The sequence below is a fragment of the Chaetura pelagica genome, unplaced genomic scaffold, assembly GCF_000747805.2.
Source record: "Chaetura pelagica isolate M959 unplaced genomic scaffold, ChaPel_1.0 scaffold89, whole genome shotgun sequence".
Classification (NCBI taxonomy): Eukaryota; Metazoa; Chordata; class Aves; order Apodiformes; family Apodidae; genus Chaetura; species Chaetura pelagica.
In genome coordinates this window covers 222,853-250,673 of record NW_009954532.1, presented here as the reverse complement: position 1 = coordinate 250,673, position 27,821 = coordinate 222,853, and the positions used below count along the sequence as shown (strand labels likewise).

The 27,821-nt window shown below is 48.2% G+C and overlaps 1 protein-coding gene across 1 annotated transcript in view; it reads left to right on the top strand.

Annotated features, from left to right (window-relative positions):
* Nucleotides 1-27,821, top strand: part of HDAC4 (histone deacetylase 4) — a 150,629-nt gene that overhangs the window by 115,861 nt on the left and 6,947 nt on the right. The window contains 7 exon segments of the mRNA XM_010004706.1: nt 11,096-11,203; nt 11,755-11,810; nt 12,665-12,752; nt 14,008-14,127; nt 16,220-16,317; nt 23,324-23,442; nt 25,101-25,234. Of these exon segments, the coding sequence (XP_010003008.1) occupies nt 11,096-11,203; nt 11,755-11,810; nt 12,665-12,752; nt 14,008-14,127; nt 16,220-16,317; nt 23,324-23,442; nt 25,101-25,234 (723 nt within the window).

Below are 27,821 nucleotides of genomic sequence, written 5' to 3'. Positions count from 1 at the left end.
CAGAGAGCAGGAAGGGAAAAGAATGAGGGGAGACAATAAAAGGCATTGTGTTTGAAAATTCACAGTGGGTAGTTCTTGTGCATAATTGTAGCTCGTGAGGTTGAATTTAGAGGGTCTGGATTCTGTTATGGAAATGAAACAAAATTGTTTTCTTCCTGAGTCTTTGCAGAATCTCTGCTTTGAAAATTATCCTGTCAAAAAAAAAAAAAAGGGGGGGAAAAAAAAAGAAAAGGGGGAGGGAAAAGGGAACAAAAAAGAATAATCAGCATTTCTTCGTCGCGCCACCGCTGAGCGCTCGTGGAGATGTTTTATTTTGTATTGTAAATGTGCTGCAGCCTCCCTAATTCGTGGCAAATTTTTGGCTGGAGCTTGAAAGGTTTGGATTTACTCTGCCCTGCAGCCAGGCATGCCATTCAAAGCAGGGGGAAAAAATAAAAAAATAACAGGAAAGGAAGAAAAAAAAACCCACCACTATCATTGGCAAATGAAGACTGGATGGTAACAAGTCGAGACGGTGCCTGAGCCCAGTGCAGATCTGGGAGTCTTGCACTGAATCCCAAATCCAGGAAAGGCCATGGAGCTTCCTTGCTGGTGGGTTATCTCTCCAGACCCTGAAATGTTAAATGAAGCATTTGCTGGCTTTTGTGCAGTGCTTCAGACATCCTGAGAAGATCATAGAATTGCAGAACTGTTCAGGTTGGAAAAGCCCCTTGGGATCACCCAGTCCAACCATCATCCCTGCTCTACAGAGTTCTCCCCTCACCCATCTCCACCAACACCACATCCTTCAAAACACCCAGAGATGGTGACTCCACCACCTCCCTGGGCAGCCTGTTCCAGTCTCTGACCACTCTTGCTGTGAAAAAACCTGTCCTCATGTCCAGTCTAATCCTCCCCTGGTGCAGCTTGAAGCCCTTCCCTCTTGTTCTGTCACTAATTACCTGTGAGAAGAGACCAGCACCAACCTTCATCATGTCCATGTATCTTAGGAAAAGTTTCTTAAAACCAGTGATTTACCAGTAAGCAACTGCCTGGTGGATTTTTCACCACGATAGGTTTCTGTCTGTCCTTGGTTTTCATTCCCCCCATATCTCAGAAGGAACACACAATCCTCACTGCTTTTGGGAGGCATTTCTAATGTATATCTACAGTATTGCATCATTAATATATAATTCATATCTAATAATTGTAGGGGAAATGAGCCTGTGGTGCAGAACAATTGGCTATAGCATTTAAAGTGCTTTGCACGTGTACAAAGCCCATGTGGGTTTCAGCACAGACCATCTCCTTTGGGGTGGGAGAGACTTCCAGGGATGTCCTGAAGCCCTTTCAAGGGTGAGGTTTGTTCCAGAAAGCTGGTTTAGCAGCGTGGGATGTTTCTTGAGGACAGGGAGAGAAAACTGTAGCCTTGGTTAGGTGCCAGTTCTGGGAGATGAGTTGCTCCTGGTTTGATTTGCTATGGGGAAGTGTTGGGAGAAGCCCCAAAGCTGGAATCTTAGCTGAGGCCCCAGAGCACACCTTCCATAGCAGGTGAGAACCAAAATCTTTTCTGCACCAAAGCGAATGCCAAGAGGTTTTTGAGATGTGTGTAAGAGGGTTCATTTGTCTTTTTGAGGGGGGAAGGAAATCAGAAACATGGATTTTTAAAAATCAGGGTAAAACGTCAGTTGTGAGGAGTTTTCCTGCAGTGTAAACCTGAGAAGTTTGATGTGGATGGTGCTGGGGGGTGGAATGGTTGCTGTGGTGTAATGGGATTGTTTCAAATGGTTGTGGCAAGAGAGCTTAAGGGGTGTTTTTTCTGCTGGTTTTTGCCAGGCTGCAAGGTGGCCACGTAGCTTGAGTGATGGAGTTTTCTTCAGGCTCTCCCTTGTTGGAGATGATCAGGTTGGCAGAACATTCCTCCTCACTGGGCAGTAATCAGTCCCTGGTCTGGCTTTTTCTTACAAGCTGAGAAGATGGTGCAGGGGCAGCCCTGGTGCTCTGAGAAGTTTGTGTGGGCTCCAGTCACATCCTGCTGGTGAAGGAACATCAAATGCACGTGGTGCTCAGAGCTCTTGTAGGACATCATCTTGACTCCTTATGGTTTCTAGCCCAGGTTTGAAGGAGAAGGGGTTTATTTCAGCAGAGGTGTTGTTTTCTCTGACTTTGTCACCTCATGTTAAGTGCAGTCAGGGGAAGCTTCATGGGTCTTTGTGTTCAGCTCACCATGATGCTTTGTAAGGAGGGATGTCCCTGGAGAGCTTGATACTGGTTTGCCAGATGCTTTCCAGGGGGAACATGATGCTGTAAAGACAAAAGGGAAGAAGGAAGTTGTAAAATATGCTACTGTAGGAAAACAGTGGGACCAGCCCTCCTTTGGATTAATTTCTGGTTAGAAAAGCAATCAGGTTGGTGTCACGATAACGAGAGACTGACTAGTTATGTAAGAGGTGAAATTCAGTGGTGGATGCAGAATGATGCTTGTGGGCAGGAGGGGGACTGGCTTGGAGCAGGTGAAAGCTGAATGATTGCTGCTCCCTGTCATTCAGGAACTACCAGCTGAAGTGGTGGGTTGGAAACCTTGAAACCAAGTCCTTTTTCTGCAAACAATTAAATGCTCTCTTCCAGAGAGGGTGTTATGTTGATTAAAAGAATACGTGGGTCTGAAAAGGGATGTGTAGCAGTTTATGGGGAGAGAAGCCCTTGAAGAAGAGCTGTGAAGCACCAGGATGAGGGATGAAATCTGGCACTTGGACAGCCCTGAGTTCTTTATGCCAACGAGATGATGGAAGTTAAAGAGAGTGAAAGAGCAAGAAGAAGTTGAGAGCAAATCTCTTCATCACACACCACCTTTCAGGCTCTCTCTTTGCAAACTAAGTCCCAGTGTCTTGAGAGCAGTGAGAAAAAGGGTACATTTGTTCCCTGGTGCTTGGAAACTGTCAGTTTTGTGTTGCTTTGTTTACTAAGAAGCCTTCAGATCAGCATAGCTGACTCCACCAAACCTCCTCCCATATAGGTTTCTGTCTGTCCTTGGTTTTCATTCCCCCCATATCTCAGAAGGAACACACAATCCTCACTGCTTTTGGGAGGCATTTCTAATGTATATCTACAGTATTGCATCATTAATATATAATTCATATCTAATAATTGTAGGGGAAATGAGCCTGTGGTGCAGAACAATTGGCTATAGCATTTAAAGTGCTTTGCACGTGTACAAAGCCCATGTGGGTTTCAGCACAGACCATCTCCTTTGGGGTGGGAGAGACTTCCAGGGATGTCCTGAAGCCCTTTCAAGGGTGAGGTTTGTTCCAGAAAGCTGGTTTAGCAGCGTGGGATGTTTCTTGAGGACAGGGAGAGAAAACTGTAGCCTTGGTTAGGTGCCAGTTCTGGGAGATGAGTTGCTCCTGGTTTGATTTGCTATGGGGAAGTGTTGGGAGAAGCCCCAAAGCTGGAATCTTAGCTGAGGCCCCAGAGCACACCTTCCATAGCAGGTGAGAACCAAAATCTTTTCTGCACCAAAGCGAATGCCAAGAGGTTTTTGAGATGTGTGTAAGAGGGTTCATTTGTCTTTTTGAGGGGGGAAGGAAATCAGAAACATGGATTTTTAAAAATCAGGGTAAAACGTCAGTTGTGAGGAGTTTTCCTGCAGTGTAAACCTGAGAAGTTTGATGTGGATGGTGCTGGGGGGTGGAATGGTTGCTGTGGTGTAATGGGATTGTTTCAAATGGTTGTGGCAAGAGAGCTTAAGGGGTGTTTTTTCTGCTGGTTTTTGCCAGGCTGCAAGGTGGCCACGTAGCTTGAGTGATGGAGTTTTCTTCAGGCTCTCCCTTGTTGGAGATGATCAGGTTGGCAGAACATTCCTCCTCACTGGGCAGTAATCAGTCCCTGGTCTGGCTTTTTCTTACAAGCTGAGAAGATGGTGCAGGGGCAGCCCTGGTGCTCTGAGAAGTTTGTGTGGGCTCCAGTCACATCCTGCTGGTGAAGGAACATCAAATGCACGTGGTGCTCAGAGCTCTTGTAGGACATCATCTTGACTCCTTATGGTTTCTAGCCCAGGTTTGAAGGAGAAGGGGTTTATTTCAGCAGAGGTGTTGTTTTCTCTGACTTTGTCACCTCATGTTAAGTGCAGTCAGGGGAAGCTTCATGGGTCTTTGTGTTCAGCTCACCATGATGCTTTGTAAGGAGGGATGTCCCTGGAGAGCTTGATACTGGTTTGCCAGATGCTTTCCAGGGGGAACATGATGCTGTAAAGACAAAAGGGAAGAAGGAAGTTGTAAAAAATCATGCTACTGTAGGAAAACAGTGGGACCAGCCCTCCTTTGGATTAATTTCTGGTTAGAAAAGCAATCAGGTTGGTGTCACGATAACGAGAGACTGACTAGTTATGTAAGAGGTGAAATTCAGTGGTGGATGCAGAATGATGCTTGTGGGCAGGAGGAGGACTGGCTTGGAGCAGGTGAAAGCTGAATGATTGCTGCTCCCTGTCATTCAGGAACTACCAGCTGAAGTGGTGGGTTGGAAACCTTGAAACCAAGTCCTTTTTCTGCAAACAATTAAATGCTCTCTTCCAGAGAGGGTGTTATGTTGATTAAAAGAATACGTGGGTCTGAAAAGGGATGTGTAGCAGTTTATGGGGAGAGAAGCCCTTGAAGAAGAGCTGTGAAGCACCAGGATGAGGGATGAAATCTGGCACTTGGACAGCCCTGAGTTCTTTATGCCAACGAGATGATGGAAGTTAAAGAGAGTGAAAGAGCAAGAAGAAGTTGAGAGCAAATCTCTTCATCACACACCACCTTTCAGGCTCTCTCTTTGCAAACTAAGTCCCAGTGTCTTGAGAGCAGTGAGAAAAAGGGTACATTTGTTCCCTGGTGCTTGGAAACTGTCAGTTTTGTGTTGCTTTGTTTACTAAGAAGCCTTCAGATCAGCATAGCTGACTCCACCAAACCTCCTCCCATCTGCAGAGGGCTGATCCTCGCGGGAAGGAGGGAAGGCAGCACAGAAGCACTTGGATCAACAGATGGGAGCTCTGATTCCAACAGCAGTAATTTATTTCTGCTGATCTTCAGCAGCATCTGCAAGTGCAGTGTGCACTGTTTCTGCTTTGGATGGTACCTCCACTTCTCTGCTGCACACACTCTTTGAACCAATGACTTCCATGCACCAGAACATGACATAATCCAGGATAATCAGAAGAAGCTTTTGGAGACCAGCTTTGAAAATCTGCAAAATATTTCCAGCATCTTTGCAGCCAGATTCCTCTGAACACTCCAAGGCTTGATCTTGTGATAGCTAATAGCTTTGTTTTCTTTTGTGTGTAGTATTGTCTTTTCCTACAGTCTAAAAATATCTTAAGATCTAGGGCTTTAAAAAATGTTCCTCATGTTTTGGTCTCTTCCAGAAGACATTGTTCTATTTTTGGCTCTGAGGTCTTGATGAGTGTGTATAAAAAACTTCCCCTGTGCAAGCAAGGTGCATTAGCACAGAGCAGAGACAACAGAAGGGACTTCCATGGAATGTAAATGAGAAGAGATTGATTAGTAAGACATGGAAGAACAAAATGTGAGCCCTGTGATTTAATCAGTGCTCGGGAGCAGTAGGAGGCAGGGTTGGATAAAGATGCCTGTGCTGCTGTCACCTAAATGAGATGATGAGCAGTGGGAAGAGCAGAACTCCTTTGCTTCCCTCCACTTTCCAGCTTGTCTCTACCCATCCCTGTACTTCATTTCTTACCCACGTGGCTCTTCAGCTACAGAAAAGTTTAGAGCAGTGAAACCTTTTGCAAGACCCTCCTCTTTTCATTTTTAAATAGCTTGCATGTCTGTGTACAGCAGAGCACACAGGCTGGGAGCAGAAGCCTCCTCTTTAATATGAATCATGACTTTGTGTTACAAGGAAGGAAAAGCTCTTTCAGGTTTCCCCCTAAAACATCTGTGGAGGGTGACAGGACAGAAAAGCTCAGAGAGCAGGAAGGGAAAAGAATGAGGGGAGACAATAAAAGGCCCCATCTGAAGACGTTCCTCGTAGAAGAGAGCCTGTTGTCAGACTGTTGGCCCTTTGTCTTCTGCATTCCCTCAAGGTTTTCTAATAGCAGGGTGTGCTGTCAAGGTGAAGAGCCTGCAGCAGCTCCTCAGCTCTCCAGGAGCCCTCTCCTGCAGGCTCACCTAGCAGGAACAGCAGCTTCTTTCTTGGAATGAGCAAGGCACTCGTATTCTCAGGAGGACAAACGTGCTGACCAGGACAACTGCTCTTCATCCAACAGCAGCAGATGGGGAAGACTCAATATCTCTGCAGTTCTATCCTCCAGGCTGGGAGGGAAAAAGAAAAAAAAAGAGAGAAAGATAGGCTGCTGGATCAACAAAAGGCAAGAAATGTGCTTCCTCTCTCCCTAAAGTCCTTCCAGATGGTAAGGCTTGATGTGCTGTCCCAGCAACAACTCCTGTGATGGCAGCTACATCAAAGGGCCTGTAGGCAGGGAAAGCCAAATAGCATCTCCCCTGTAATGAACTTCAGCATTCAGGAATGATGGAGGGGTCAACAGCAGCCTGTGCACCAAACAGCAGCAGCTTTGGAGCCAGAGAGGAGTCCAGCTCAGGGCCACATTAATAACGTTTTCCACCATGGCAGAGTCTACACCCCCCTGCTGCAGAGCCCTGATGGCTTCAGTGGGACTGTTCAAACACTTACAGTCACACAGATGATGAAGTGCTGCCTTGGAACAGAGCCCAGTGGTCTCCAGACATCCGTTCTGGGTGTTAAATCCTTATCTTGGAGATGTTTGCACGTGGGATGAGGCAGTGGAGAGCTTGAGGGTGACAGTGGATCCAGTCCTCCTCCTGCTGGGGAGCTGGGTGTGGGGGCCTGGCAGAGTCCTTCAAATTGGCTTCTAAAAGGCAGGTGGAACACTTTTGTCTTAAGTTCTTGATTCCTCTCTGCAGAAATAGGAACTCTATAAAACCACTCTGTCTTGCCCTCCTTGTTCTTCTTGAAGTGCTGCCAAGACCAGCCCAGTTCCTGCAGGCATCAAAGGACCTGGAGGTGACAGTGGTGGCACTGGTGACTTCAGCCTGCTTTATGGGAAGGGCAGGCTGGAGCAGAGGTCTGGGGAGATCCCAGGGTCTCTTGGTCCCTTAGGTAAAGCCATGTCTAGGACAGCTGAATTGTGGCTTTTTGTATTTCCATTCCTCTGATGCCTCAGGGTGAATGAAGATGGTCCTCTGCAATTCTGCATCTGTGGAAGGGGCCTGGTGCTTGCTGTGGCTGGACAGAGAGGGAGGCTCTTAGCTACTGGTGTCCTGCAGTGTTTTCTTTCAAGACCAAGGAAGATGGCTTAGGTGTGCTCAGAGATGGTTAGGTGGGCTCAAGGATGGTTAGGTGTGCTCAAGGATGGGCTAGGTGTGCTCAAGGATGGGTTAGGTGGGCTCAAGAGTGGTTAGATGTGCTCCAGGATGGGCTAGGTGGGCTCAAGGATGGTTAGGTGGACTCAAGGATGGGCTAGGTGGGTTCAAAGGTGGTTAGGTGGGCTCAAGGATGGGCTTGGTGTGCTCAAGGATGGGCTAGGTGTGCTCAAGGGTGGTTAGGTGGGCTCAGGGGTGGTTAGGTGTGCTCAAGGGTGGTTAGGTGTGCTCAAGGATGGGCTGAGTGGGCTCAAGGCTGGTTAGGTGTGCTCAAGGATGGGCTGAGTGGGCTCAAGGCTGGTTAGGTGGGCTCAAGGATGGGCTAGGTGGGCTCAAGGGTGGTTAGGTGTGCTCAAGGGTGGTTAGGTGTGCTCGAGGATGGGCTAGGTGGGCTCAAGGATGGGCTAGGTGGGCTCAAGGGTGGTTAGGTGTGCTCAAGGGTGGTTAGGTGTGCTCGAGGATGGGCTAGGTGGGCTCAAGGATGGGCTAGGTGGGCTCAAGGGTGGTTAGGTGTGCTCAAGGGTGGTTAGGTGTGCTCGAGGATGGGCTAGGTGGGCTCAAGGATGGGCTAGGTGGGCTCAAGGGTGGTTAGGTGTGCTCAAGGGTGGTTAGGTGTGCTCGAGGATGGGCTAGGTGGGCTCAAGGATGGGCTAGGTGGGCTCAAGGGTGGTTAGGTGTGCTCAAGGGTGGTTAGGTGTGCTCGAGGATGGGCTAGGTGGGCTCAAGGATGGGCTAGGTGGGCTCAAGGGTGGTTAGGTGTGCTCAAGGGTGGTTAGGTGTGCTCGAGGATGGGCTAGGTGGGCTCAAGGATGGGCTAGGTGGGCTCAAGGGTGGTTAGGTGTGCTCAAGGGTGGTTAGGTGTGCTCGAGGATGGGCTAGGTGGGCTCAAGGATGGGCTAGGTGGGCTCAAGGGTGGTTAGGTGTGCTCAAGGGTGGTTAGGTGTGCTCGAGGATGGGCTAGGTGGGCTCAAGGATGGGCTAGGTGGGCTCAAGGGTGGTTAGGTGTGCTCAAGGGTGGTTAGGTGTGCTCGAGGATGGGCTAGGTGGGCTCAAGGATGGGCTAGGTGGGCTCAAGGGTGGTTAGGTGTGCTCAAGGGTGGTTAGGTGTGCTCGAGGATGGGCTAGGTGGGCTCAAGGATGGGCTAGGTGGGCTCAAGGGTGGTTAGGTGTGCTCAAGGGTGGTTAGGTGTGCTCGAGGATGGGCTAGGTGGGCTCAAGGATGGGCTAGGTGGGCTCAAGGGTGGTTAGGTGTGCTCAAGGGTGGTTAGGTGTGCTCGAGGATGGGCTAGGTGGGCTCAAGGATGGGCTAGGTGGGCTCAAGGGTGGTTAGGTGTGCTCAAGGGTGGTTAGGTGTGCTCGAGGATGGGCTAGGTGGGCTCAAGGATGGGCTAGGTGGGCTCAAGGGTGGTTAGGTGTGCTCAAGGGTGGTTAGGTGTGCTCGAGGATGGGCTAGGTGGGCTCAAGGATGGGCTAGGTGGGCTCAAGGGTGGTTAGGTGTGCTCAAGGGTGGTTAGGTGTGCTCGAGGATGGGCTAGGTGGGCTCAAGGATGGGCTAGGTGGGCTCAAGGGTGGTTAGGTGTGCTCAAGGGTGGTTAGGTGTGCTCGAGGATGGGCTAGGTGGGCTCAAGGATGGGCTAGGTGGGCTCAAGGGTGGTTAGGTGTGCTCAAGGGTGGTTAGGTGTGCTCGAGGATGGGCTAGGTGGGCTCAAGGATGGGCTAGGTGGGCTCAAGGGTGGTTAGGTGTGCTCAAGGGTGGTTAGGTGTGCTCGAGGATGGGCTAGGTGGGCTCAAGGATGGGCTAGGTGGGCTCAGCCCAGACTACATGATGCAGGTGTATCTCACCTGAACAGTGAGACCAAGGGCAGGAGGTGGTCAGCTCTTAGCAAAAGGCAAGTAGATGTTCTCTGTTGTATAGACCATGAGCATCTCCAGCTCTCAGATACTGGGGGGAGAGGATCTGAGGTTGAAGACTGCAGGAATGTAGCAGTAGTTTGCTGATGGCAAAGCAGCTTGACCATCCTATAATGGTTTTACAGGAGGAGCCCAAAGATGGACCCTTGTAGAGTACTAACTGGCTGGTCAGTGGGGAGGAGAAGCAGCTTGGTGCTCTTTCCACCTTGCTCTAGGGGCTTTTGGAAGGATGTGGTCAGATCAGTCCCACCTCCTGCACATATGCAGTACTGATCCAGGACTCCTGGAGGTGGTGTGTGTAACTCAGACCCCACTGTACTTCTGTTCCCATGTTCCTGCCCACATTCATGAGGGTCTGAGCGAGCCCTCATACCACTGCAGAGCTTTTCCACCAGTGTGGTGGCTTTCCCAGAGTCTGGGACAGTGCAGGTGTTGGCAGGAGTACCCCACAGAGATGGCTTTTTGGTCTTCTCCAAATGCTTCCTTGGTTTGCTGTGACTTCAGAGCATCCTCAGTGCAGAAATACTGCCAGATAACAGACCTGGGACCATTTCCACTGGCTTTAGCACAACCTTGAAGGTGGATCAAGCTCCTGTGAGGCCACTTGCATCTCCCTGCAGCTCAGCCAGCAGTCAAAACAAGTCATCTTTCTCTCTCTCTCTTTCTCCTCCTTTGCCATTGTTTCCATAAATACCCTCAACCCTGAGTCGAGACGTGAAAAAATAGCTGGTGATCCTCCAGAATGAGCAATGTTATATTTATCCTGTGATGATCCCAAGCTGGCCTGGCATGGGACAGTCCCAGCAGCCTGGCTTTGGCAAAGGCTGGGCCTGGCAAGAGGAGCAAAGCAGCTTGGCTTTCATCGCGGCGCGGCCGAGAAGATCCAAAGCTTCAGCCTGGAAACAGCCCCTGGGAGCTGTCCTACCCTCTCTGCTCTCCACAGAGTCGTGGTTGAATGGCAGGAAAAAAAAGCCACCAAAGCAACCAACAGGCATTTTATTTCATCATGTCTCTGCAATCTGATCTTTCTGCAGTTGTTGGGATGAGTGTGGTAGAAACCAACGCTTCTCCCTTCTTGTTTAAACGAGGGCGTGATCCCCTCCAGTGATGGGGTGGGGGTGGCTGCAGAGGGCCTTGCCTTTGGCCTGCTGGCACGTTTTCTGGGGAGAAATGCAGAGGGTGGTGGTCCTGTCTGGTAGGAAATGGTTCTAGTCAGCAGCTGGATGTTGAAGATCTCTTTGATGAGACAGGGTTGATCTTACAGTTCCCCAGGGAGGCTGCTGTCAGCATAACCTGGCAGTCCTGGGCAGGCATCTCTTAAACGCCCATTACTAAAACTCCCTTTCTTTTGCTTTTTGAATTATTATTTATGACTTTATAGAATAACTGAGTGGCTTCACAACCCTTTTTCTTCTGTCTGGGATCAGTTTCCTCCAGCCATTAAAGAGAAATACTGGTCCTGCTGGGAGCGTTGGCAGGAGACGCCTGCAACTTTGCAGCCTTTAGAGATGCTGGGTTTGCTTCTCTGTTCTGGCACTGACCCCTTTGGCAGAGGGTTGCAGGTGGGCACCCCTGGAAGGTCATTTGGTTGGATGGACACTGGCACTGGTGGGATCCCAGGGGTCCCAGCCTTGATATGGCCAAGACCAGTTCTGCAATTTAACGCCTTTAAATTAACGCCTTTAAACGTAACCCATCAATATCCATTTAATGACTTATCCATATTAATGACTTCTTGATAAAACTTGGGCCTGTTTTCCTGGCTGTCCCCGTGGCTCCTCAACGTGGTTCCTCTGTGTCTCCTCCACTAGGTTGACAGTGACACCATTTGGAATGAGGTTCACTCGTCCGGCGCCGCTCGCCTGGCCGTGGGTTGTGTCATCGAGCTGGTGTTCAAAGTAGCCACTGGAGAACTGAAGGTTGGTGTGAAAAATCAAGCTTGGCTTTAGATGCAGGCTCTGTCCAGGCCTCAGCTCAGGGCTGCATTTTGCAGGAGGTCCACTTAGCTTCCTTTTTATGGCCTTGGCCATAAAAACCACTGGGGTTCTCAGCAAGTGAACAACAGGCTCCTGGGGAACGTTCTTACGTGCCGGTTAAAGGGCAGAAAGAAACAAGAGCAGTGAGTGAAATCCCTGTTCCTGTGTTATCTGAGGGCCTTGCTCTTGCCCTCAGCTGGGCCAGCCTGTTTGCTGTTTCAGCCACCTCATGCAGAACTGTTTTATTTTTCCCCTGAATGGAAGGAAATGCTGTACCAACCAGTTCCATAACATTCACACGGGCTTTTTTACCCCTCTCCTCTCCAAAACAAGGGAGAGCATCATCCACACATCTTGTGAGACAACCACTGAGAACAGCTACATAGCTCCAAAGCAGAAATCACTGCTGTGACTTCTGCATCTGTCTTAGTGCAATAAATCTGCCTTTCTGTCTCACTTCTTCCTTTCATTCTGTTTTTTTTGTGTGTGTGTAGAATGGATTTGCTGTCGTTCGGCCTCCGGGTCACCACGCAGAGGAGAGCACACCCATGTAAGTGCACCATGTGCTTCAGCAACTTGCTTCAGTGTTCATCTCTTGTGCCATCAGCAGATGGACATGAAAATTGGGGTTTCTTAGGGTTTTTTTGCAGAATTTCTTGAATACTGATCAGTGAGACAGTAGGATAGTCAAAGCTCCCAGTAATTCTTTTGAAGATGGCAAAGTCACGTTGACTTGGTGTATCTGTCCTAGCAGGTGCTGAAGTTTCATGTCTTTGGTACTTCAGGCACTTTTTGGTGGGAGATAGAATCATGTCCAACTGTTAAACCCAGTGAAGCCAAATCCACCACTAAACCCTGGCCTTCAAAATGAAGGTTCATTCCAACCAGAAATTACCCAGCGCTCTGACCGACCCGTGTCAGCCAGAAGTTGGGAGGTCAGGTGGGAATAAGATACACACACACCTTGGCTGAAGAATTCCCAAGTTTCAGAAACAGTTCTTTTTAGAAAAGGGACCCAGATGAGTGCTTGGGTTCCTTTCAACCCAGCATTTTGAGGCCTCTTTGAGTGCTCCAGCCCTGGGTCCTTCCCCCTGGGCCATGTCCCCTCCTTCTCCTGTCCCCTTCCCTCACACGCAGCACTGGAGGTCCCTTGGGCACTGACCACCATCTCATTGCAGCAGGTCTGGGCAAATTTGAGACATTCCCCATTTCCAGAGAGATCACAAGACACCTGCTGCTGTGGTCTCTTTTCTGTCTCTCATTTAACATCTTCCAGGGAGGAAAGAAGAGCCTAAAACAAGCCATTTCTTCCTACTGTGCTGTATCTAGATGCACTGGGACTGAGGAAACCCCCATCTAACACCTCTCCTTTTCCCCTTTTCTACCCTCTCTCACCACCTCCAGGGGTTTCTGCTATTTTAACTCTGTGGCAATTGCAGCCAAGCTGCTCCAGCAAAGACTGAACGTTAGCAAAATCCTGATCGTGGACTGGGTGAGTAAATGTTTGGTTTTACCCTTCAGGAGAGCAGGTGGAGATTTTTCTGGGTTCTTTTTTTTTTCTTGCAAGGGCAGCCCTGCTTCATAAGTCAGTGAACCACATGTCACCTGTTTAGAAAAGGTGTATTATTCTTTTAAAAGAGGTTTTAATAGAAATATTTCTTAAAGGCATCGTGGTTTTCAGAAGACAATTGTAATTAAGAGGTGGTTGTTTCCTAAAACAAGCCCAGCACAGTCACAAAGATGGAAAACTGCAAACCCTGCTGGCTTTTGGTTATTTTTTTCTGGAGGTTTTTGACCTTATCTGTTACAGTCCATCCCAGCCTTCTTTTCAAGATGTCAGGACTGGATCCTACAAGGGACAAGGGCTTGACTATCAGTCTGGATGGTCTCAGTGTCCAGCCTCTGTGCAGGTGGGCAGAGTCAGAAGTCATCTCTAAATGGGAACAAGGCACTGGAACCCTCCTCAGGCAGCACAGCAGATTTGAGAAGGAGCTTGTTTGGCCTTTTGCTTGTGTGGATGTAAAAATGGGCCTGATTGATTTTTTTTATTATTATTGTTATTATTTTATATATTTCTTTATTAGATTTAAAAATGTGTCTCTCTGCCTGGGAAGGCATTTGAGTTGCTGGGTATTGGCCAAGAGTTTTGATTAGAATGCACTAATCATGGAATGCCAGGTTGGAAAGGACCTCAAGGATCTCCCATGGGCTAGACCCACAAGTTAAAAGGGGTGTATTTGGTTTTTGCCTTACTGGGTGGACATCTTTTTCCTGGTCTTCATGTCAGAAAGGGGCATTTTGAATACCCATCCTGCTTTTCTGCCCCAAGTAGCAGTGCAGTAGGGGATCCAGTTCATGGGGTTGTGTTGTTTTACCTTGCTGGGTCCAGCACAGCTTTGCTGAGCACTTTTACCAGTGGTCACCCCCTGGATGGATTAAAGCTACAGATTTGGGGTGAGAAACACAGTCTCTTCATCCCCCAAGGTTATGAATCCAGTTCTCTCCATCCAAGATCCTTTCCTCAGTTTTGCTACAAGCTTGAGGTTGGTTTTGACCCCCATTTAGCCCATGTGTGGAACAAGGAGTGTGACCTAAACCATCTGTGCAGAGCAGGTTCTTCTCACTTGGCAACAAACTGCTCCAGCTACATCAGAGAAGCACAGACAATGAAGCTCAAGTTGGTGACTTTCATTGGCTTTTACTAAGGTCCTAACCTCCCTCACGTGTTGCAATCTCTGTCCCCAAAGGATGTTCACCATGGGAATGGTACTCAGCAAGCTTTCTACAACGACCCAAATGTTCTTTATATCTCACTACATCGCTACGATGATGGGAACTTCTTCCCAGGCAGTGGAGCTCCTGACGAGGTAAGAGCACAGACCCAACAAGCACCCACCCATGTCTGAGAGGAACTGCTTGGGGTTGGCATTCAGGTGTCCCCAAAGTCTTGGGGAGCCTCTGCCAAGCAAGGCTTGGAGAGGAGCTCCAGCCACCACTCCCACGGTGGTGCTTGTTAATGCCCCTTTGGGAACACGCCACCCAGGTTTGTGTGTTTGGTGCCTTCTCATCCAAGTCCTAACAGCCATGGGCATTGTGTCCTGACCTGCCAGCTGGCAGGAAAGCCTTGGCTAACGAGCAGAAAATGAGTCAATGCAATTAGGCTCTCCAGCCTGCATGGGAGAACCTGTTCCAGAGGAGCCCTTTGCCAGCTGTCCCAGCACTCCCTGTACTTTTCAGGATTTCCAGGCAGGGGGAACAGGTCATTCGTGGCTGTGCCACCAGCACTCCAGTTTCCTGGCACAGCCTTGGAGCCTGTCCCTCTCCTTTCCTCCCAGCCCTGCCAAGGCATCACTCTGTCACTGCTGCATTCCCAGAGGTGGGATGTGAGCACCCCTCCCTGATGCTGCTGGACCAAATCTCCCAGGTCCTGGAGGTGTCCTCAGACCCTGCAGCAGAAGGGCTGGGCTGGTGGAGGTGGGAGACCTCCCTGAACTCTGGATAGATGCTCCTATATCCATCCCATTCTTGCTTTCCCTCTGGGTTGGCAGGAAATACTGTCCTTCCAGGGTCATTTATTAAGGAGAATTTTATTTAATACTGAGTTTTGTGTAACCTGAGGCACTCCAGGTTACATCTGAAAACTCCTAGAGTTCTACCCTGTCAATTTGACATTTCCTTTGGTTTCTAGAGAAACTTAACTTGATGGAGCTTCCTTACCCTGTTTGTGCCTTGGTGTTGTAGTGAATAAACAGCATCAAGATTTATTTCTGCTTCAGGGGGTGCAGAGGTCTCAGACCTACCTTTTTATTGACCTTTTAATAACCTGGTAATTTGGCTTACAAATTGCAGAGTCACAAGGCTACACCATCCACCCCCTGTTTACCATTTATAGGGATTTTTGGATGGGACATTCTAGACCAAATAAAGAACACCAAATACATTCAGTTCAAAGCACAGATGGCTAAATAACCCTCTGTGGATGGAGGCATGAACCCCCTGTGTTTTTCTAGCAGCAGGATTTGCACCAATACAAGGAGGAACATGCATTAAAAGCCCTGCAGCTTTATCCAGCCTGAATTCTCTGGCTGGGTTTTGTGTAACACACCCATTTAACATTTTTCTTAATATGCAGCAACCTAAAAAAAAAAAACCAACAGGCAACCTAAACAAATAAACTGTGTGTTTAGGAGCTCAGAGCCCAGTGCAGAGCTGCCAGTGGCTGGTGACAGCAGATACTGCCTGGCTCCCTGGTTGTCCCCATGGACCTGCAGCCTGTGCTCTGACAGCTACAAGGTCCCCAGCTTGATGGAGGGACTGAACACAGGCTGCTGGGTTTCCATAGGGTTGGGGAGAACAAGGCCCCCATTTCTTGACAAACCAATTACTGGAAAGCCCTGGTTTATTGTTCAGTTTTCCCCTCTCCCAGGTCCCTGCAGTCAGTGCAGATGGGGACGTTGGCAGGACATGCAAGGATGGGACTTAGATGTACCACCCACCTGTCCCCCAAGCAGTGAAAATCTCTTCCCTGTGAATCCTGGTTTTCCCCAGCAGAGGGAGAGCTCGCTCTGATGAAAACGGTGGGTTTGTTCCCCCAGTTGCAACTGGAAAAAGACATACAAACCAATCTTCTAAATAAAGCTGAAAAGGAGTGAAGGGAAGGTGTTGCATGTGATGTGCTCTCCTGCAGAAGAGGAAGAGGATGCACTTGATGAAGAGGTGGTTTTTTTGGGTGAGCAGCAGTCAGTTAGAGCTCCTGTAAAGATCAGAACATTTATTTTCACTTTTATTTGGGGGACCAGGTGGCTTTAGAGGGGAAAAATGAACCTTCCGACCACCTAAGTTGTTGAACCAAAACCCAGATGCAACCGAAAGAGTATTAAGACAGCAGAGAATGTGTTGCCAGGGTTGGCTGTTTCTGTGTGTGTGTGTGTCATTCAGAGTTCCATCTCCTTTTTCCAGGTTGGCACAGGAGCAGGAGTGGGTTTCAATGTTAACATGGCCTTCACTGGTGGCCTCGATCCACCGATGGGAGACACCGAATACTTAACTGCGTTCAGGTAAGCTTGACATCTTCCTCTTACAAACAGGTTTTTCTCCTCAGCTGGGTTTACTTTTTCCTTGGGCAGTCCTCCTTGACCTGGAGTTTCTCTCTTGCTACGTGTAGAAGTACCAGATTTACACCTAGTTGCTGTTAGGAGTCCCAGAAGAAAAAGGGAAGCTGAGTTGCACGAGAACATTCGAACGTGCTCCAAAAAACTGGCATCATCTGAGTCTTCAAATGGAGACAGGGAATGAAACCACTTGTTGCCTCTCTTGTTCATGTCCTGCTGGTCTTACTGTCCTGCTCACAGAAGCATGGGGCAGCTGGGGATCACAGGGAGGGACCTGCAGGGAATGATGATCTGCTCCCTGCTTTTCTCCTCATGTGAGTGTCATCAGAAGAGGTGCATGAAGCCAAACACACATGAGCTGATCTGCAGGGATGGAGACCCAGGTTGTGTTGTCTCTGAGCAGTGTCTCTGCAAGAGTTAAGTTGAACACCCATTTTGCTGCCCTGAGCAGCTGCAGGCAAAACACCCCAAGACTCAAAGACTCATGGGTGTTCTGGGGTCTTACTGCAAGCCTGAAGTGATGCATTTACCTCCTAGAGCTGCAGAGAGCAGGGAAAGGAAGGACTTGAAATTAACTGTGGAAACAACAGAGTAACAAGGTGAAAGGAAGGTGGATCTCTGGGTAGAGGAGAACTAGTAGGAAATGCAGTAGTGAGTAGAGGCCAGAGTGAGACCTTTCTCACATTCCTTCCAGGAGAGGGAATCTCCTTCTCTGACCTGCTGGAGAGACAGGCTTTCTCTTAATTAAGATTTGTCCTGTTCCACCCCCTGCCTCCCCTCTGCTGTGGGTCCCTCCTCTCCAACCAGCATCCTTTGTAACAGTTCTGGGTTGAAGTGGTTTTCTGTCCCCAAATCAGATTCAGTGGCCACCACCTCCCATTCATTCAGGGAGACAGACACTTGAGGTGGTAATTTCTGGTGACAGGCAGATGGAATGATCCAACTTCATGGAAGAGCATGATTTTTATTCTGTTAGACTGAGCTTTCACTCCTCAGCCTGCCATGAAAAAGCCCTCAAAGAATGTATACCAAGTTAAAATAACATCTCATCAAATAACTGTCATTTGTCTCCAGGTTTTATTCCTCTTGCAGAAAAGCAGCACTTCCCTCCAAAGTGGAAGTCTGTTTATCCCAGCAGTCAACAAGACTGATCTCTTCATTATGAAGAGAACCTGTAGCTGGTGACAGAGTGACATACTTGCTGTTAAATATTGAATTTCAAGGCTCCTGGAAAACTGCTCAGTGAGCCCTTTGCCAGCCATTCCTGAATAGGAGGTGGTGTCTTTTTGCCCAGAGACTGCAACTACTTGGAATTAGTCACACAGCTCTTCTTTTGCCACAGTTTTGGGACACTGGGATGTGTCCTCCTGGGTAGCACCTCCCATGCTCTGCCCCATGTGCACACCTTCAGTCAAGAGGTGAAACTGGGAGGGGTTTTTTTTCATCTCGTGCCAAGTGTGCTCATGATAATACATTATCAAGTGACCTTTTTAAATCTTAACCAGCTTCTTTGAAAAAACATTTTCTTTCTTTTTTTTTGCCCCTTGAATCTTTCTATTGATTTTAATGGAAAATAATGCTTTGATGTTTGCAATTTATAGTCCCCTGAGAGTTAGAAAGTGAAGGGAATGGGTCATATATCCTTTTTTTCCCCCCCCCCTCCTTTTCTTGGGTTAGCCCCTTGAGACAATGCATGCCTTCAAGGCAGCACCTTGTTATTCCACCCCATCCAATGCCACGTTGCATTTGCTGGGGATCAAACCTAAGATGAAGAAAAGATAAGAAAATTGGCCATAATGAACTCCAGAAGCAGCAGGCATTTTCACCATGAACTTGGAAACTCGCAGCGGAGAACTGAGCTTTAATTCAAACCAGTCCAAATGCCAAACTGTGAGGCTTTGAAGTCTGGAGAGGAATCAGTGGAAATCCTTTTGAGCTAGGCAAAGATACTGATATACTTCTTTTTTTTTATTTTAAGCCTTAACTCTTTGCATGCTTGGCTGCTTCTGGGGAAGAAGGGCCTTTTCCTGTGTCAGACGAGCAGAAGCCAAACAAGCAACGCGCTTTGCCATCCTTTTGAGACCTTCTGTTGTTGCAGGATGAGCAGGGCTTTGATAAAAGCACGTGCTCTGATGAAATAATAGCTGAGATAATTGGTTCTTCATAAATGAGGCTTCTGTTGAGCCAACACACAAAGCCCAACGAGAGCTGGATCACCACCCCCACGCTGCAAACCTGTTGGTTTTACTCTTTGCTAAGCGAGGACGGGAAGTCGCAGCGCTGACGTTTCTGCTGAACATCTCTGATGTCCCTTGCCCAGCAGTGTTGGGTTGGGTGGGCTCCCCTCACCTCTGCTTGTCTGTTCACACCCCCCAGCCTTTTCACAAGTGAGAACAAGGGTTAAAAAATGCAACAGGTGGGGAGCAGCCTCGCTCGTTGTCTCCGTAACCAAGGGCTGAAATCACCGGCTGCCCCATCTCGAGGCTGGGGTGATAATTGCTGTCTTATTATTTAATCTACTATTGAGGGGAGCAGCGTGGAGTCACCCCAGTCCCTTACAAGATGTGCAGAAGGGATTTGGGGAGTTTGCTGTGAGCTTGGACCTTCTCCACCCCACCATGGTGAGGGCTCTGCCTGCCCCAGCCAGCAGGACGTTCTCACTGAGCAGACCGGTCACTGGGCGAAGGTCCCATGGCTGAGCTCACCCCAAAACTGGGCAATACCCATTTCACACAGCAGGCAGGAATGGATTGAGCTCTAATATGAAAGAAATGCAGGGCATATGATTTTCAGAGCCCCTTAACTCATCAAAATGTTCTCGGTGCCCAGCGCTGTTATTCTGTAGTTATAGAAACAAACGGTTGTAAAATTCAGGTAGTTTGGGGCTTGTTGTTGTTGTTGTTGGGGTCCCTAACTTGTTACACAAGGAAAAATCCTGTTGGCTCCTGTAAATCCTCTTGACATTTGCAAAAGCAGAGTGTGCAAACCCAGCTAAGAGACCTGCAGAAAAAAAATGCTAAGACTGTGGGTAGTTCCTTATTACCTGAGAACAATTACTGAGTGAAATTCAAGTGTATTTATCCACAGGAGTTTTCCTCTGAATTTACTGTAAAAAAAGTTCTCCTGAAGATTCTAGCAGTTGTGTTGTCTCATGGAATTTCCCCCCCCCCTTACCCTGGGGTTCCCTTTACAGTTATAATTCCATACACAACTTGATTCCCTGCTAGTTTTTGTTTTACTTAAAACACCTCAACCAGAAGCAAGAGCCAGGATTGCATTTGAAAGGTCCCCCTCTCCTCCTGCCTTTCTCAACAAGCATTAAATGAGTTCAGGAGCCAATTTAGGAGGGGAATTTTGTTGTTTTCCCTCGATCCATAAACCATTTCAGGAGTGAGTGGGAGGGAAGGAGGGGTAGTTGATGATGTTTTGCCTGGAACGGTTCTTTCTGTATTTTAGATTTCATGCTCTCCCAACACTGATTTTGTCCCCAAACTCCTAATCCTTTTTGACATAGTAAATGACCGTGGAGATGGCTGCTTGAAGAAACAAAGAATGGAGTTTTCAGGAGGATGATTAGCCTCATATATATGTGTAAAATCCAAATATAGAGAGAGCCAACAATGGGGGAAAAGGCTCTGGGAAAAACAGGGCTCAGTGCTTTTAAGTTTCACCCATTTGCTCGCTGCAATGGAGCATTGAAAATGAAAAAAAAAAGGACTGTTTAATCTGCCTGTCATTTATTAAAGGTTTAATTGGGTGATCTGGCTAGTAGCAGCCCAAAAATTAGTCAATCTTCTGGAAAATAGATATAAAATAGTATTGTTTTGTTCTCCCCCAAGTGATTGCAGAAGGCGAGCAGTAGTTTTTTACTGTTTGCAGCCATTGGTATTGATTGGTGCAGAACTGTTCAGTAATGAATCAAATGAAAGGGTCTGCTTTATTTTAAGCAAGCAAAACAACCCTCTAAAAATACAGGAAATTGAAAGGTAACCTTTGTATTTTAAAAAGTTCTGCCTGGCTTGAGTGAATAATCAGTGTTACAAGCTATTCCTCAGTGAATAGCTCTGCAGCCACCTTAGGCATTAGTCAGAAGACCCAGGTCCAGCCAAAACTGCTCACCTTTTTGATAGTAATTTGAATTTTGGGGGGTTTTTTGGTAGTATCATCACCAGGGCAAAGCCATAGGGTGGTTTGCAGTGTAATTGTTACTTTCTCTTGAGGACTGAGCTTTGCTGGGGTGACTCTGAGCTGGTTTCATCTGTGCCCAAGGAACACTGAAGAAGCAAAAAGGTTTTGAAGTTTTTGTTTGAAAGCTTGTTTGCTTGGGGCTTACATTTGCACATGTGATTCTCTTCTTTCTAACAAGCAGAAAGGCAAAATGAGTGAGGAAGTGCTGAGAGGAAAGAAGGGATTATATGTGGTGAGGATCAACTTAGAGCTGGTGTCACGGTGGAGTTAGGAGAGAGCCAGAAGAAAGAGCAGAGCTTGGGTAGGAGTCAGGGATGGAGGAAAGGGTTCAAGTCTGGATTTGAAGGAGTGCTCTTTGGATGGGCTTGTGATGGTCCAGGGACCAAAAGCATCATGAGATTATTTTATCTTGCACTTCTCCTCTGGCTGTGCCTGCGACTCACAGCTCCCAGGCAGATTGTCCTCCCGGCTCCTCCTGGAGGACACATGTTTCTTAAACCTCTGCTAGACCTAGTAAAAACTTGCTGTGCATCCAGAGCAGTAGGAATTGCTCAGAGATGATGATAGTTGCCGGGGTAAGCAGCTGCAGCTGTAAGGTCACCCTGTCCTGCACTGGAGAAGGCTCTGAACATCTTCAAAAGAGCTGCTTTTAACTTTTACCCAATACCGATTGATTTGGTTTTTTAACTGGCAACTGCTGCTTTTTCTCTCCCCACATTTACACAGACAGGGCTGATGGTTACCCCTGGGCACTGGCTGTGCCCCTAGAGGGTACCTTGGAGCTGCTGTCACTGTGGGGACCTTCAGCCAAGCACTGTGCTGCTGCCCCTCTTCCTTGGGAGCCTCAGTGCTTGGGCAGCAGTGGCTGAGCTGTCTGCTGGCCAAGAAATCCCTGCTGATTCAGGGCTGTGGGGCTTGCTCAGTGCTGACAGACCATGGTGCAGGTTTGGGCTCACTCTGCCACCAGCCACGGGTGGTCCTCCACAGGAGTTGAGGTACCAGCAGCTCCCGTGGTACCAGAACTGTGAGGGGAAGCAAGAAAAAAGGGGAAGAAATCTGATGATTTGAGCAGTTTTCCTTTGGTTAGAAATTAAAGAGCTCAGCAGGACATCAAAGCTCAGGGGGAAGAAAAAAAAAAACCCAGACCTTCTGCCACGTGCACTTGCTTCAAAACTGCAGCTTTGGTCCTTTGTGGACGTGGTTTCTACTTCAAACCTCTGTGGGTTTCACTGGGCAGATTTTTGTCGACTGTAAAGTCATCAGCAAAAAAAACCTGTGTTATTTTGTCTTCCTTGGGTAATCATCTCTCTGAGGACAACACACCCTTTGGGGGAAGAAATTTGAAGTCCTCTCTGGGATTTTCTGATATTAAAAATAAAAAGACCCATTTGGGATGCAGAGCCTGGCAGGCAGGGAGCTTGCAGGAGGCTGGTAGGTTATTGCAGCAATTAGTTGGCAAAAAAAATTGAAGCTAAAAGGGTTTTGGGGGGTTTTTTTGGATTTCATTGGTGTCCAAGTACCTTGACCAGACCTGCAGTGTTGCCTGGTGTCCCTGCCTGCTCAGTGGTGGCAATGGAAACCACTTGGTGGGTTTGAGCAACACTGGGAGGATCTGATGGGTGTGGTAGATGTTTGAAATAAAATAAAACAGAAATATAAAATAAAATGTGAATATGAAATAAATACAGAACGTAAAACATACATTTTAATGCTATAAAACAGGATGTGGAGGACACAATGGCTCAGATCAGCCTTGGGGCTAACACAAGTTGCTGATGCTCAGAGGTGTCTTGAGGCTGTTGAACATCAATTAGGCAAAGTATGTGGATTTTTATGGGTGTCTAAAGGGCACCTGAGCATTCTCAGCACAGAACAACCCTTGCTGGGGCTCTCCCTGTTTTTTAGTCCATCACATAAGAGCTTTACTCAGTAAAAGAGAAGTTCTCAGGTATGCAGAGATAGTGACAAGGTTGTGTGTTAGAAAGTTTGTGCTGGGGCTGTTAATACCAAGAAGCAATTCTTTGCTCTCTCCTTAACTTCCCAGCTTTACTCAGCTGCCAACTTGACATGGGTTGTGAGGTGTTTGCAACATCAGACCTTCGTTTTGAACAGAAATGGAGTGGATTGAAGAGAGAAAACAGAGAGAAAAGGCCTTTTGCTGAGGAACCAGGGACACGCGCCTCGTGTTTCTTTTAACCACCGGGCTCAGCAGGCAGGAGCTGGTCAATAAGACACAATTCAGGCCTTCTTTTTTCACAAAATGTCAAGAGGATGGGGAAGCAGAGTTCAGAGAGGTGTATCTGGGGGGAGGCTAAAAGGTATTTTGAAGAAGAACATGGGGACAAAGTGCCACAAACCAAGGCTGCCATTGAACAGGTTTCCCAAGTGGTTTTGCAGCCTCTACCAGATGCCCTCTTATTTTTTCCTTATCCCCTCCTGCCCTGTATGTAAAGCAAATATGATCAGAAATGGGAGGAAACAGAAAGTGTGAGAACTTGGTCAAAATGTGAAGCTGTTGATGGAGGAAGAACTAAGAGACCTCATTGAAAAAATGTGATGTGAAGTTAAAAATTGTCCAGCATGGTGGTGGTGCAAGGTGTCCTGCTGGCCAGGCTCTCACCTTGTAAGTAAAGAAGAGGTGGGATTTGCTACCCTGGGATAATTGTACAAGGTTTTAGAGCAGGTTTGTTCAAGATGGCTTGAGTGTTTGTGTTTGTTCAAGAGCCCAAGTCACCTGTCTGCCCTTGTTCCTCTTCTGTTGCAGAACGGTAGTGATGCCCATTGCCAATGAATTTGCCCCAGATGTGGTGCTGGTGTCATCTGGTTTCGATGCAGTGGAAGGTCACCCCACACCTCTGGGAGGATACAACCTGTCAGCAAAATGTAAGTGGGGCATCCACAAGAGCAAGAGATCCAAAACTGGTGGAAAATGCAGAATATTTGCAGTTTTTACACTCGGGACTTCACCTTCAAGTCTTTCCCAAACTTTTCTGCTCTTTTCTTGGAACGTTCCCATGTTTTATCACTGGACTGTACATCTCTTGGTCTGGCTGAAGCCTTCCTGTTCTTGAAGCATTGCATGTTTCACTTCTGAGTGCAAATAAATTAGGCAAGGAAGTTACCACCAAGTCGTTTGTAGCCCCATCTCTGCAGAAGGTGGCTTCAGAATCAGGGGGTTCTGCTTGGCTTAATGCAAAACTGCAGAGAGGGGCAATGCCAGAGGTAAGAACTGTGCCTTGCCCTGAATGCTGGTGGAAGTCCCTCTTTTCCTCCAGGATACCTTCTTAAAGATTCCAGCTGAGTGGTTTTTCTTCCCTGTCTTTGAAGCCATTTGCATACAGGCCCACAAGAACCTCCTTTTTGCTTTGGGTCTGTGTTGTTTTGCATTGCACAGGAGTTGCACTGAAGTCCCCCCCCTCCCCCCCTTTGGTGATGCTGGGTTTGTCTGTCACTGTTTTGTTCAAGTCAATTGAGAAGCCTCTTTTTTTCTCTTTTTTGACTTGCAAAAGGATTGTATTATTATTTTTTAAGAGTTTCTTTCAGCCAGGAAATTTATTCTCTACAGCAAACTTCAGGACCTTGTAAGGTAGCTGAACCTATAAACTTTATACAAGAATAAAGTGAAATAGATTTACAAGAGACAAGTTATTTAAGATCTCCAGCAACACCCTGTTACAAGAAGGTCTTGTTTACCTACTTGTTGAATTTCTTGTGCTCTCCTTCTCTTGCAAAACCAGTTATGGGCTCAGCTGTGAATCTTTTTTGGCTGGCTGCAAATTTGCCAGCTTGCAAAAGCCCCCACAGGGGGGTCACAGCAAAATAGAAAGCAGGGAGTCTGGATGGAGGGTAAAAATACCTTGGATTTTCTTTGGTTTAGTTTTGGTGGGGGGGTTTTTTGGAGGGGGGAAGGTTGCTTTGAGGACAGGTTTTTTTATGTACCCTCGCAGCTTGGTTCTGTTTTGTTTAAAGGGTAGAAATGGATTGTGTGTCATCTGATCAAAGTCCCAGGTGCCCCAGGAATTTTTATAGCATATTATATATGGGAAGAAACGTCTGTTAAGAACTAGATGTCAAATATCTCTGGGGTACTGTGATGCTGCTATCACAACTGAAAGCACCAGCAGCAGCTTTTTTACTGGTTTCCCCTTCCCCTCCCTCCTTCCCCCGTGACTGCTCTGACTTTGCATTGTCCAAAAGGGGGCAAAAAGCTGCCTCCTTCCACTCTCTTTCCTCCTTTCCAAAGGTGATAACTCGCTGCTGTGTTAAAATTGTGGTGCTTCTCACCTGGGAGAAACCCCAGCAAAGTGCTGGTGGGGGTGACATGGATCCATCCCAGCAGGGAACCATGGCTGGAATTCTGCAGCGAGCGTCTTAAAACCCAACCTGGCTTATATTATGCGTTGAGTCCTTTCAGATCCCTTGTGGTTTTTTAATATGATGTAATTCCTTTCTCTAATTCTTTGATCCTTTGCCAGGAGCCTGATTCCAGCCACAACCTTTGCCCTTCTGCTGCATTTCCTTTTTTTCCCCCCTCGTTCCAGGCTTTGGGTACCTGACGAAGCAGCTGATGGGCCTGGCCGGGGGCCGCGTTGTCCTGGCCCTGGAAGGAGGCCACGACCTGACAGCCATTTGTGATGCCTCAGAAGCCTGTGTTTCTGCTTTGCTGGGAAATGAGGTACAGACACACAGACACGAGCAAAAACTGGGGCCACCACCCCCCCGGTCCCCTTCTATTTGGGCACCTGATTCTCCAAAAACAATCCAAGTGTCAAATCGTTGTCGTCAGTCCCTTTGACACCCATTGATTGAAACAGCCCAATGCTTTTGTTTGTTTAAAAACTACCTGTGTTTGCCAACCCACGTGACAAGGATAGAAACAGCTTAAGGACTGAATTTGGGTTTATTCTTTATCCCAATTGTGGCCTTTGGAAAGCAGCTGATGAGCGTGATTTCTTTCTGAAGTCGTTGCCCAAGCCTTCCCTTCTCCTCACAGACTTCTTCTCCAGTGCTACAGCCTGTGCCTGCAGCTTGCTGGGGTTGTTTTCAGTTGATGTGATGGTGTTACAGTTTCTTCTGCACATTCCTGTCTTGGACAACCCTCAGCTGTGTCAGAGAAGTTAGCCAGAAAGGCAAGTTGCAAGATAAGAGCAAGACAAAAGAACCACACCAAGGAAATCTAGTTGTTGGGATCTGGGGAGGTCAGGCTGTTTTCTACAGAGGAAACTTCAGATACCTGAGCTTTTCTGCCTTTGCTTTTCCCTTCCACTTTTAGTACCAGTGGGATTAAGGAAGAAAATATTTGAATTCCCTGTGTCCATCCTCTTTGTTGCAGCCTGGCTATCAGGCATGGAATGAGCAGCTCACTCCTACATTTCTTCCAACGTGGTTGGTAATCAAGGAGTTGGGAGTGGTGGCATTTGACATGTCTTTGGGCTGGGGGAGTTCAGGGTCATGTACCACAGAAAGGTGGCAGCAAGGAAGTACAGAAATCAGGTTTTGGCAGCAAAATCCCACACTGGGGCTCTGGTGGGTCTGCTGTGGCTCTACTTTTGCACACACTTCTGCTCAAGAAGCATATTTCTCTGTTACTTTGTTCACCTTTGAGTATGAGTAACTGGTTAGTTTGGGTCAAGCCTCCCTCCTCCTGGTTCTTTTGGTCTTTTTTGGACAATCTCTTTTGGAGATTGCCCTCAGTACCTTGTGGAAAGGGACATATCTCAAAAGGCCACAGTAGGAGTTAACACAGGACACAGGAGCCTGCTGAGATGCCCCCTGATGGAGCAGAGCTCTGAAGGCAGTGGTGTCTTAGCACAAGGAGACACATCTGCCTGCCTGTCTGATGGTGAAGGAGGTTCCTCCTAAAGCTTTCACCTGCCTTGGAGAGCACAACCAGGCTCTTTCATCACCACCCTTTGCTGAAGAACCCCTTGGGGCAGGAGCTGAGGTCAACATGTGGTCCACACCTGAAAGCACAGCACCACAGAGAGGGGAAGCCAAGCAGTGTTTCAGCTCTGGGTCTGCCTCCAGTGGAGCTGAGTTCTGGGGGTGGTGGTGAGCTGCTGTGAGCAGCCCTGGTCACTTGGGTGACCACCAGCCTTTCTCAGGTCTGGGATGTTGGTGCTTGGATCTGCGTGGAGGTTCAGAGCAGCTACGTTTGACTTCCAGCCTTTTGGAGAAGTCTTGCAAGTGTCTCCCCTCCGAGGGTGACAGTGCCTGGGGAAACCTCACTAACCAAGAGGTAAAACCAGCTGGGATTCATCAAAAGCAGCTGCTTCAGGCATCCAGCACCCCATCTCCAAGCATGCAGGCAGCATCCGCTCCTTCTGCTCGGCCCAGGCAGTTCTGATAAGGCTCTTGGCATGGGTCACAGATCCAGCCTGTGCTCAGCCCTCAGGACAGCCAGAAGCTTGGGAACCAGCTGCTCCAGCAGCGTGGGAGCCATGGAGTTGTTACTGCAGCACCCATCTCTGTTCAGCGGGCAGCGCTGGTGTCAGCACAGGTGACTCCTCCAGCTCCATCCCCTGCTGGGGGCAGCTGGCTGGGGTGGCAGGATGTGCTTGGAAGGGGAGGCAGAGGAGGAGGTGACACACAAAGGCTGTCACCCCTCTCTCTTGACATGCTCCTGTGACGCAGGCAGGCGACCACAGCGTGGCGAGAGGATCCGCTTGCACTCAAACCCCTGATCCAAGCCACAAACCTGTGTGGGAGTGTGAGGAGAGCTTGGGTGTTGTCAGCTGCCCAAAGCGGGTCCCTGGAGCAGAGTGAATATTGATCCTTCAAGGTTAAAAAAAACCCCACCCATTTCTTCTTTCAAAACCCCTGCATCCCCTCTCCAGGGCGCTGGCAGAGATGCTCAGGGGTGGACCTGGTCTCACTTTTCCTAGGTGGGCTGTAAGACTCTGCAGCCCTCCCGCCAGCCTCCTCCGACTCCCAACATCAAACAGCAGGAAACGCTGCTTTTATCGAGGCCTTTTTTTTTCCCCTTAAAAAAAAAAAAAACAACCAACAAACCACCTTTTTGATGCAGGGAAGTTGGCGGGAGCTGCCGTCGCTTCGTCCCGCGGCCCTTTGATGAGGTTTGATCTACGGCGTGTCAGGCAGCCTTGCCTGCACATGGGCAAGGCAGCTGCGGCCGCCCCGGGGGGCTGTGGGGAAGCTTGGCTGGATGAGGAGCAGGGCCTGGAGTTCCACCAGGAACTGGTAGGAAATGAGGGGGGAAAGCTGCCAGTCCCCCACAGCATCTGCCCTCGGATCAAACCCTC